Consider the following 12,824-nt stretch of genomic DNA (forward strand, 5'->3'; position numbering starts at 1 on the left):
GCATTCTCCGTCAGCAGAAGTTATATGCTAAATTCTCTAAATGTGAGTTCTGGTTGACTTCTGTGGCATTCTTGGGCCATATTGTCGGCGCAGATGGTATTCGGGTCGACACGCAGAAGATTGAGGCTGTGCAGAATTGGCCCAGGCCTACTACACCGACAGAGGTGCGCAGTTTTCTGGGATTGGCTGGGTATTATCGTAGGTTTGTGGAGGATATTTCTTCTATTGCAGCACCACTGATGAGGCTTACCCAGAAAGCAGCAAAATTCCAGTGGACAGATGCCTGCGAGCGCAGCTTTCAGATGCTGAAGGAGAGATTGATTACAGCACCAGTTTTGGCTCTTCCAGAGGGATCTGACGGGTATGTTGTCTATTGTGACGCCTCTGGTATTGGGATAGGATGTGTATTGATGCAGCACGGTCGAGTCATAGCCTATGCTTCCCGGCAGCTCAGACCGCACGAGAAGAACTATCCCACTCATGATCTTGAGTTGGCCGCGGTGATTCATGCTTTGAAGATTTGGCGGAATTATTTATATGGGGTCCATGTTGATATCTATACGGACCATAAGAGTCTCCAGTATATTTTTAGGCAGAAGGAACTAAATTTGCGGCAGCGGAGATGGCTTGAGCTACTAAAGGACTACGACGTTCATATTCTATACCATCCGGGGAAAGCCAATGTGGTAGCTGACGCGCTTAGCCGCAAGTCCGTGGGCAGTCTGGCTGATGTTCCATCTGATAAGAGAGATTTGGTTCGTGATATTCATCAGCTGGCCAGCCTCGGAGTCCGTTTGGTGGATTCTGGAGATTCTGGGATTTCTGTTCGTCCAGTTGCTGAGTCATCTATTATTCAGGAGGTAAAGCAGCGCCAGTTTGAGGATCCTCTTTTGATTCAGTACAGAGATGTGGCCCTTAATAAAGCAAAGACTCAGTTTGAGATCTCGCCTGACGGAGTATTATTATATGACGGCAGATTCTGTGTACCGGACGTTGCGGGCTTACGGCGGCAGATTATGGGCGAGGCCCATAATGCATGGTATTCTGTTCATCCTGGTTCCACTAAAATGTATCGGGACCTCAGGTGTTTGTATTGGTGGGACGGCATGAAGAAAGATATTGCTGAGTTTGTTAGTCAGTGCCCGAACTGCCAGCAAGTTAAGATCGAGCATCAGAAGCCCGGTGGATTATTACAGGAGATGGAAATTCCAGCCTGGAAATGGGAGATTATTAATATAGATTTCGTTGTTGGATTACCGCGCACTCCACGCAGGTACGACTCTATCTGGGTTGTTGTTGACAGGCTGACGAAATCAGCCCATTTCCTTCCGGTTCGGACTACCTATTCGGCGGAGGACTATGCCAGATTGTATATCAGAGAGATAGTCAAACTTCACGGAGTCCCTATATCTATTATTACTGACCGAGGTACCCAGTTTACAGCAAATTTCTGGAGGTCATTTCAGGAGGGATTAGGGACTCAGGTGAGTCTCAGTACAACTTTTCACCCTCAGTCCGACGGGCAGGCCGAGCGTACTATTCAGACGCTCGAAGATATGTTGCGGGCCTGCGTTATTGATTTCAGGGGCAGCTGGGATGATCATTTGCCGCTTATTGAGTTTGCCTATAATAATAGTTATCACTCCAGCATTCAGATGGCACCGTATGAAGCCCTGTATGGCAGGAAATGCAGATCTCCTATTGGTTGGTTTGACGTGGGCGAGACTAAGCTGATTGGGCCACATGTGATCCAGGAAGCCGTAGATAAAGTAAAGCTTATTCGAGAACGGTTATTGGCTGCTCAGAGTCGACAGAAAGCTTATGCAGATAGACGACGTCGACCGTTAGAGTTCCAGATTGGCGACTAGGTATTCCTGAAGGTGTCGCCCATGAAGGGTGTCATGAGATTCGGTAGAAAGGGTAAGTTGAGCCCCCGATACATTGGGCCGTATCAGATCGTTCGAAAGATAGGCGAGGTCGCCTATGAGCTAGACTTACCATCCGACTTGGAGGCCGTACACCGGGTGTTTCATATGTCTATGTTGCGGAAATGTATTGGTGATCCTTCCAGGATATTCCCAGTAGATGATCTTCAGGTGACGGAGCAGTTGTCTTATGACGAGCAGCCTGTATCTATTCTGGATCGTCAGGTGAGGAGGTTGCGCACTAAGGAGGTGCCTTCTATCAAAGTCCTGTGGCGCAATAATAACCGAGAAGAGATGACTTGGGAGGCGGAGGATGAGATCAAGAAGAGATACCCCCATTTATTCCCTACGCCTCTTGTAATCTAGACTTTTGTATTTGTTGTACCAGTGAACGGATGGACCATGTGTGCTATATATAAAATGGCTTTCCCGTTATGTTTGTGAGCCTTCATAAGATTTATTTAACATTCGGGGAAGAATGTTCTTAAGGGGGGGAGAATGTTATGTCTCGTGTTTTCGTATAATTGGAAATCGAGAAAATAATTACGACTTGTGTGTTATAAGGACATAATTTGATTTTAGTGAATATGACTATGTTGGTTATGGAATTATTAATGTTAAGACCTCGGGGAAGGCCGAGAATAAATTTGGAATTTCGGAAATTAGTTTCGGGAATTACAAAACGGGACGTTTTATGAATTGGGCCAAGAAAAATACAACACAAAAATTGGGCCCAAAGAGGTGAAGTGGCCGGCCATGACATGGTCTAAGCCCACTTTAAATGGTCATGTGATTATCACATGACCTATATTGTGGATATATATCAATTAATACTTAGTAATTATCAAGATCAAAGAACAAAAAGCAAAGAACACCAAAGAAAGAAGGGTTCGGCCGTAGCTAGAGAGAAAAAGAAAGAAAATTTTCCAAGCTTGATTGTTGATCCAAAAATCCTAGTTTCTACATAGTTGTGAAGTGCTCAAGACCCTCTTCAAATTAGTTTGGCGCAAGAACTACGTTTACAACAAGTCGGGTTTTCAAGAAAAGGTAAGAATTTTGCCCCTTTAATGTTATAGAATTGTTATGAATGTGTTAAGGATTGAGAATAGACGGGAATCCCGTAACTTTGATGTATATAGAAAGCCGTGTGTGTGTGTGTATATGGTGTGTTGGCCGTGAGTTATATGTAGTGCAAAGGCATGGGAATTTTATCTTGTTTAGTTGGTTTGTGGCGTCGTTATAACATTTATGTCGTAAATAATTGATTAATGAATTAAAGTGGCGTTGGAAAATGATTTTGGACGTTATCGGAAAGTGTATACCTTTGGTATAATTGTGTATATCATTGTATATTTAGGGTGCTAAATACTTTAAATATGAGTTATAGTTGATGTTAATGAATTCGGAATGAAACGACGCAAGTTAGAACCTTCGTTATAAGTTTTGATGTACTTGAAGGAATTAGGGAAAGTAATGAATTTTGGACGATTTTGTATATAGTTTGGAATATGTTTGGGATGTGTTTGAATAATCGCGAATGAGTAAATGGATATAATGATGTGGATATAGATTTGGAGTTTTGGAAGTTTGAATGAAAAGTTGCCAACTTAGGTAATAAGGTAGGACTTTGAAGGTAGAGTGGTTTGATTGTGATTTGTGTTGTTTGTTGATGTGTGGGCTGTTGTTGTTGTTGTATTTTGAGCCGAGCTAAGTCTCGGGGATGTTAGATTTATAGGGGAAGTGCTGCCGAAATTTCGGTAGGCAAAAATTAAGTTAATGGCATTTTTCAACCTAAGAATCTCAATTGGTAACTTTGACCATTTGCAGATTTTAGACGGAACGGGACTTGACTTTTGGGAGAGCATACGACGTCTGTAAGGTATGTAAAGCTTCCCACTCCTTTGTTTGGCATATCTTAGTATGATAGGCGAATATGGGAACTTCCGGAGCATTTCTGCTCCTCGAAACCCGATCCACATAAAGGTTACTATTCATTCAATTCAATTGAAGCCTAAGGGCTCTATTTTGGCTAGAATGCCACCACTCGTCCGAAACCTATCGAAATGTGGTCGGTTAACTTAGAAATGATTATGTATGACCCTTTGGCCTATAAATGTTCGGAAAATATGTTCGCCACCTCAATTTGGCTCGAGGTGGGCCCGCTACCCCGAAACGCCCTAATTGTCTTATTGGGCTATCTTTGTAAATAAAGTTTGACATGCTACTTTCGAGTTTGGAACTTCCTCCTACGGGATATGTTTTGAATATTATGATGCGCTAAGTTACGTTTTGAGCTATACGTACTATTTTGGAAACGTTTTGTGAAATGAAACCTTATATCGACTAAGTATTCGATTACTTTGTATTATGAAATGACTTACGGGATTACTCTATTTTGAGAGGCTATTTTGAAGTATGATTTGCATTTGTTTGCTCACGACTCCGCTCGTGCCTTATTATGACTTCGTTCACCGGTTCCCGGGCCGGATTTTGATTCGTGCGCCTTATGATAATTCGGCCGTATGCTGTGTTACGGTTCCCGAGGCTTCGCCATAGGGCCGGGTTCCGTTTGGAGTTATGCTGTGATATGGCTCGTGATGCAATACGCTCACCTATGATTATGCTTGTGTTCGGGGATGTACGGAGATTTGAAACCTTCTGGTGTTATGTTGTGTGTGGCGCCAGCGTCGGAGTGGCGACCACGTTCCTAAGCGTTTGCATGATTTCATTTGCATTATGTATACGTATATGATTTCGATATAGATTTTGACCTACCCATTTGTACTCCACTTTGACATTTGATTTGCTATCGGTTTTGATCCATATTTCTGTACTCCGTGCTTTACATACTCAGTACATATTTCGTACTGACCCCCTTTCTTCGGGGGCTGCGTTTTATGCCCGCAGGTGCAGATATCGGTGATCCTCCGCAGTAGGCTTCACTTCTTGCTATTCCGGAGTACTCCTATTTGATCCGGAGTCCACTTTTGGTACAGACTCTTTTTGCTTTGTATATATTCGGTATGTTTGACTATTTGGGTACGGCGGAGCCCTGTCTCGCCATATGTCTTTGTTTGGAGTTTGTAGAGGCCTGTAGTCATATATGTGGGGCGAGGGTCCTATGTATGTTTGTCTGATTTTGTTTTCTGGTCTTAAAGCGGTCCGTTCGTTATGATGGCCCCAAATGGCCCTTATGCTTATGTTTGCACTTTTGGCCGGCGATGTCTACTCCGCCGCTTCGTTTGTATTTGATATGATATTTTGATTTGGCACGACCGCTTAAGACATATTTTGATATAAATTATGTTCGATATGATTTCGAAAAATTATGAAATAAGTTTGGATTTGAAAATGAATGTGCGATTCGGTCTGGGTACCCAGGTAGGGTGCCAGTCGCGGCCCACGGGGCTGGGTCGTGACATTTATGAATGCAGAGTACCAAGTTGGATCCGTTTCTACCCCTCGTATCTGATAGTTCGAGGTTGTTGATTCGAGTCTATTCAGGGTGAGCACGAGGATGTTCTCCGCCCGAAGACTCTTCCTACTGCTTATGTCTTACATTTCATTCTGATACATGATTTGAGACTAATTATATATTATTACCACTATTCAGACTTGTAGTATTTTGGTTTAGATGCTCTTGTATGACTAGACCAGATACTTGGGTTGGATTCTCATTACTTTCGCATTTCTTTATATCATTATTGTGAGACTTACGGTATTCTGTTTTCTTCCGCTTTACTTATGTTTTATGATTGTTGGGATAAGGGTCTGCCTACCGAGGTGGGAAAGGTAAGTGCCCGTACGACTTAGTGAAAATGGATCATGACATGATTTTAAGGCATCATTCATGATTATGGATAAAAAAATACGTTATGGTTAATTCGTTCGATGCTAGCATGGCAATGGTTTTGTAGCGCTTTACAATTTATTTATTTTTAGTTTTATGATCTTTCACAAGAGATTTTAATTTTTTACACATAGGAGATCTGAAAAGGTCATTTCTTCCATTCAAATGGTAAGGGGACAAGAATCTCATTTCTCCAAAAATTTGAGGCCTGACATTCAATGTTTTAAAAATATTTTAAATGTGAGTTGTTCAATTGTTTTGGCATTTACAATAGAGGAAATAAGATATGTTGGTCTCTTACAATTTGAATAGAAGAAAATGACTTTTCCAGATCTCTTATGTGTTTTTTTTAGATCTCCTATGTGTAAAAAATGAAGATCTCTTGTAAAAGAGTCATAAAACTAAAAAAAAAGTTTGTAATGGGCCAAATAACCATTTCTCCCTTGTATTTCCGCCCACTCATTAATATTGAACTTAGGAAGGAGGGAATTTATATATTTTTTCAAATGTGTTTTACCATGCATGGCTCCAACACACTTTGATTGACTTCAATAGAGTCAAATACGTGAAAATCTTACAATTACAAGTAGCGAAGGTATACGTCTAATAAATAATGATCTTTAATTAGACAATATAATGCCGTAAATCTGAGGTATACCTGAACCATTCAATTTGATACTCCATATATTTAATGAAAACTTCAAAATATAAAGACAAAAAATAGAACCACTTGGACTTTTTTTAATCAAGACAAAGTAAAATACATAGCGTGTAACTTTCGAGGATTTAAAATTTTAAACAGCTTGTAATTATTTACGGGGGATGAGAAGAAAAAGAAAAATCCAAATTCACACCAATATGTAATTCTCCAACAACAAATCAATTGAAGGATATATACCTTAAAAGCTCCCAAAATCTAGTAGCATTCAAATTAATAATAACGACTTCCGAGACCATTCGAGCCGTGGAAGCAGTCACTAGCTAATGCTTGTATTAGGATAAATTGTCTACGTCACGCCCCGTGGGGTATCGTCCTTCCCTGAATCCTATTAACGCGGGATGCTTTGTGCACCAGGCTGCCCCTGTTTTTACTCTTACAATATCTTAAAAGACTTTGAAGATTTGACAGTTTTCAAGTCATTGGAAGTCGGAGATGGTTCACCCCCGGCAGGAAAGTCGGCAAGGGCGGCAGCCATCCGTCGAATACTGACGGAATGAGCAGTTCTGAAGCTGTAGGATCTTTTGGTCTTTGAAAAAATGTCTGATGACTTTGATAGAATCAAATAAACTAGAGCTTGGACAAGAACAAATAAACCAACCTTTATCAACATGCTGCTATCAATCTCCATTATAGAAAATAGATACCTTCTTGAAATAATTAATATGAATTGGAAAAAGAGGGAAATATAATAATGAAGAAGAGAGAATTGTGATGAATGGAAAGATATATTGAGAGAAAAGGGGCATGTGTTTATATAGGAGAGAAAGTAAATGGGGATTAATTAGCCGACCTCTTCGACTTGGCTTCACAGTTGACATTGAGAGGGAGAGTAAAGCATCTCAAGAAAAAGGGCTGCGTGGAAATTTCCATGTTATGAATTCAATTCAGGCACGTGTGTTCTAGAGGTTAGATTACGTGATTTTCATGAATTTTTACACTTCAAATATAAAGCAATATAATACTTAATCTCTTTCTAATTCAACGAATGCTATTTGTATAACTTAAATGGTAGAACTTGTTATTCGAATAAATAAATTATTTATTGGTTTTCTGCTTCACACGTTTATAATTCTAATCATATTACTCCATTATTATTATATTTGTTATAAATCAACTGAATTTGGATGTCCTTTTCGTAACCTTTCTTGGCCATTCACATATCAATTAAATGTAGCCATTAATTCTTGTAGTTTGAAGAACGCTTTTGTACAGTATAAAAAGATTGTCATCATCTTATGAATAATAGACTGGAAACATAGAGAATAAAAGCTTCCTATTTCTCTCTCAGTTCTTGAGACAATAGTTTTGGAGCTTTAGTTTATAATTGGTGCATTTCTTTTATAACACGCTATCAGCAAGAGACTCTACCGTCTAAAGAAATTTTCGAAGGCTAAGGTACTATTTTTCTTATCTCTATTTTATGGCTAACCTCACGAAACTTGAGTTTATTGCCCTTGATATTTCGGGCAAGAACTACCTATCATGGGTGCTAGATGCTGAAATTCATCTGGACGCTATGGGTCTTGGAGACACCATTAAAGAAAAAAATTAAAGCATCCAACCAAGAAAATGCCAAGGCTATGATATTGTTGCATCATCACCTTGACGAGGCCCTGAAGATTGAATATCTTACTATTAAGGATCCACTCGTTTTATGCAAAAAATTGAAAGAAAGGTATGACCACATGAAAATGGTCTTCCTCCCAAAAGCACGGCATGAATGGATCAATCTAAGGCTCCAACATTTCAAGTCAGTTACGAAGTACAATTCTGAGATGTTCAGAATTACTTCTATATTGACACTATGTGGAGAGACGATAAGTGATTCTAATAAGCTTCATGCCTTGGATGTGCTCCTGCAGCAGCAATATCGAGAGAAAGGTTTCATAAAGTACTGTAATTTGATTGCTCATATTCTTGTGGCTGAAAAAAATAATGATTTGCTGATGAAAAATCACGAGAATCGGCCTACTGGTGTTGCACCATTCACCGAAGTGAATGAGGTGTACGCCCACTACTCTAGGCGTGAAAAAGGTTGTGGCCCTAGTCGTGGTCATGGTCGTGCTCGTGATAGTGGTCGTGGTCGTGATAATGGTCAAGGAAGAAATTCTTCTCTTAGTGTTAATCATTCATCAAAGAAGAATCACTACTAGAGAGGGAAAAAGAGGGATGATAGGCATGAAGTGCCATAAGCACGTGGCTCAGAAAATAAATGCTATCGATGTGGTGGAAGTGGACACTGGTCACGTACTTGTCGTACGGCGAAGCACTTGGTTGAGCTTTATCAGGCATCAATGAAAAGGAAAGAGAAAAATCCCAAAGCTAATTTATCTCTGAAAATCAAGTTGACATCACACACTTGGATGTAGCAGATGTCTTTGAGCACACTGAAGGAAAAATAAATCACTTGATTGGTGATGGATCTGTTGTTAGAAGTGAGTGAGTAGTTTTATTTTAATATTTTCTAGTCGTAGTAAATAGTGAATAAATGATCATGTAATAGTAGTCGTTTACATGAGTACTAGCTTTTCAATTAGCATTAATTATTCTAGTCATATTATTATAGTTAGTTATTACTGAAATTTATTCATTCTGTTTTGATTAGATAATTGTCACACCCTAGTCTTACTAGGGTGTGATGGGCACCCGACCCCATACTCGGAGCCGAGCGAACCCGCTGACTCTTATTACACACATAGTCTCTTTGAACTTTTAAATCAAATAAAATGAAATACATAGTAAAGCTTTCAGAAATATTCTTTTTCGTTGTTCTCAAATCAAACAAAATCTATAATTATATGGAATTTATAGCATAACACAGAATGACGCATCGGCTGATGGAGCCGCTTACAAGACTGACATCCCATACCCACGACTCTGTCTGCAAGGTCTCTAACATCAATCCAGAAATCATAACATACAAACTCCGACTCGGCAACGCTCCGGAAGGAAGTGGAGCTCGCCAATCCCGCTGGAACATCTTCTACTAATCTGGGTGTACCTGCGTGGCATGAAACGCAGTCCCCGAAGAAAGGGGGTCAGTACGGAATATGTACTGAGTATGTAAGGCATGAAATACAGAAAATAGAACCATGATCGGAACAACGGTACAAAAGTAAGTACATTAGCCAGAATACCAAGGTGCTTATTTTCCGAGCGTAAATCATGCATACCAATGTCATATGTCAAAAGAAGTACAGAAAATGAGTAAATCATCCAGAGTACCAAAATACTTACTTTCCAAACACGGATCATGCGTGCCGACATCATATGTCATTATATACATATACATATAACAGATCCCGACCCTGTAGTGAGGGACGCGGTGGATGGAGTCATCATGTATGCTGACATCATATATCATATACATATATAACAGATCCCGGCCCTCTAGTGAGGGACGCGGTGAATGGAGTCATCATATATGCCGACATCATATATCATATATGCATATAACAGATCCCGGCCCTCTAGGGCGGTGAATAAGATCATCGCATGCCATCCTGGCTGCCATCCCCATATCATCATATCATCATACACAGACATACATATAACAGATCCCGGCTCTCCAATGAGGGACGCGGTGAACAATGCAGAGGAGACGCACGACAACAGAACCTGGCCCGGGGCGCAGTGAAGGACATACTAAGGCTTGCACGAACAGAGTAGTGAGAAACCATATGCACATAAATCAATTCTAAGACTCGATAGACAAGTATACTTACCGACACCTAAAGGCTCAGAAACAAGTTTCGGATCAATCCGACTTAGTATAAGAAAGTTATGGGCGTTTTAAGTACAGAACCTTCTACGAACGTTTCAGAAGCCATTTTTGGAAAATCAAAGCAACAATTATGTTAGGTACCTTTCGAATATCGTTATGGATCAAATCAGATAGAGCTTTTTGGAACCATATGTACGTATCAAAATATATCAAAGACTCAATGGAATAATCAAGCGTGCTATCATTTGAAAACCAAGACATTAGTCATATTAATTATCTCTTGAATGCCATTCGGAAACATATCAACCGAACTTCGAACATCATAGATACACATTAAAACCATATGAAACAGCTTATGGAAATCAAGAACGTTAGCCATCCTAGTGGCTCTAAGAATAGGAATCTCTTTGAAGTCATACATATACATCATCTACTTGTTTCATAAGGATCATGCCAAAAGAAAGAAAGGGTAAGCCTTACATACCTGCTCCACGTCCTATTAGCTACGCTTATTTTTCCAAGCTCGCTATCTACATTCAAGAAGGTTTACACAATCATTAAACACGTCATCACACACTTGTCTTAGTCCTTCAAACAAATTCACTTATAATCTGCTGAAATTTCGGCAGCATCTCTCCTGTAAATACACCATCCCCGAGAATCTAACTCGGCCAAATCATCAATCAACAATCCGAGAATTCAACTCGGCCAAATTATCAACAACAATCATACTAACAACTTCAACAATCAATCCAAAATACATTCTAACGTTAGTAACTTCTTTTACCTAATCCAACGACATTTTTCTTATATTCGATACAATCACAACAACCCAACTTACAATCTTCCAAACACATGTCTTTCTTCCAAATTCATGAATTATTTTTACAACTTACACATTAGCAATATCATTCATACAAATATAAGAAACCATACTAATGTCACATTAACTTCTTCAACAATCCCACAATGATTCCAACTTCATTTCAATTCATCAAACCTTCATTTTCATCATGAAACCCACAACACAACAATCAAAATACTAAATAAAATCAAGTCATCACATCTTATCATTACACCCCTATTCGGCCACAACCCTTGCACACATATTTCATGAGTTTCATCCATTTCTTCATACTACAACATTTACAAATCATCCATAACACATGTAAAAGAAGATTGAACACATACCTTTCTCCACTTATCTCTTCACTTGGCTAGGGGTGTATATTGCACAAATGAATGATTTAATCACTCCAACAACCCCTTCATGTTAATAAGGACCTTCCAATTAGTTGGAATACTAGAAGAAATAAATTTTTTGATCAACTTTTCATGGAGCCAAATTTGGCTAGCCATGGGCCGAATAGCCCCTTCTTCTCTTCTCAAGTTTCTTGTGTTGTAAAAAGATGAATAATTCTCTTGCTTTTTCATTACTCATCTATATATATATATATATATATATATATATATATATATATATATATATATATATGGCTTCTACCAACACAAGGTGGACACATGTCCCCTTCTCCCTTTTTCTTGAACTTTCTTAATATAAACAAATATGACCACTTGTCTTGTTATATAAGCTTTGGTCCATATATATTTATAATTGGCCCCATTTAATAAAAATATGGACATATGCCACATGGCCAACATGGCCCCTTCAAGAACCTTCTTGAATATTCTGTGAAATTCCCATTTTTCCCCTAGCCTTCCATAATATTACCATGAACCACTTTGCGAATTTTCCTTTTTACCCTTAGCCTTTCTCAATATTTTCATACTAATAAACAACTTGTATATTAAAATAATTTTAGAAAATAGTCTTACCCTTAACTCACCACGACTACCTTGAAATATCCGAATGTACGAAATACGGGATATAACAATAATACTGCTTTTGGTATTCTGTTTCTGAATGTTTCGTTGAAAAAAAAAAAGAGGAGGGATCACTGGTTAACTTCTTTGTTATTTATAGTACGAAATATGAACTAGAATAGAGTAATTTTCATTGAAAGTGAGGAATTGGGTCCCGCGTAATATATGCGTTAAATTGTAATGCCGACAACATTTGATTAGGAAAAAAAATGAGGCGTCATGTTTTGGTAGACTAAGAAAGGGACATGCATTGATTATCTGGAGTGTGAATTATGTATATTTTATTTACCAATAGTTAAGAATATGAGAAGAGCTATTACATGATGAAAACTTTTCTAGCTAGGCAGAGGACCTATTTCTCATTACATCACGTCTCATGTCATTGTTGTTCTTTCAAATACTACTCTTGAATTATCGTATGTCAAATATTATCTAACCCATTAAATGACTTGTTTACTATGTGTGGTTGATATTAATTCGACTTAACTGTTACTTGATCAGTCTGCAAATAGTTTTAATAAGAAAATTAATGGGTATCACTGGAATGTAACATTAAATTATTACATTGACCTTGTAAATTAGACAACATGCCTAAGTGATTATTGATTTAGATCATTAAATTGAAATGTTATATTGGAGAAAAATTTCAGTTGTGTGAACAATATTATTGGTTTGTATTTATTTTTATTGGAAGTACTAATATTGATAAAGTATTTATTT

General features: G+C 38.7%; 1 protein-coding gene across 1 annotated transcript; it reads left to right on the forward strand.

Annotated features, from left to right (window-relative positions):
• The first annotated feature begins 8,187 nt into the window (after positions 1-8,187).
• LOC132612562 (uncharacterized) lies at positions 8,188-8,649 on the forward strand. The gene has a single exon (XM_060326656.1). The coding sequence runs from the start codon at positions 8,188-8,190 to the stop codon at positions 8,647-8,649; it is 462 nt and encodes a 153-aa protein (XP_060182639.1).
• Positions 8,650-12,824: the final 4,175 nt, after the last annotated feature.

Source organism: Lycium barbarum, chromosome 1, assembly GCF_019175385.1.
Source record: "Lycium barbarum isolate Lr01 chromosome 1, ASM1917538v2, whole genome shotgun sequence".
NCBI classification, from domain to species: domain Eukaryota; kingdom Viridiplantae; phylum Streptophyta; class Magnoliopsida; order Solanales; family Solanaceae; genus Lycium; species Lycium barbarum.

What these genes read in the sequence shown, in the direction of transcription:
- LOC132612562 (XM_060326656.1), top strand. Translation starts at nt 8,188, where the DNA reads ATGGTCTTCCTCCCAAAAGCACGGCATGAATGGATCAATCTAAGGCTC.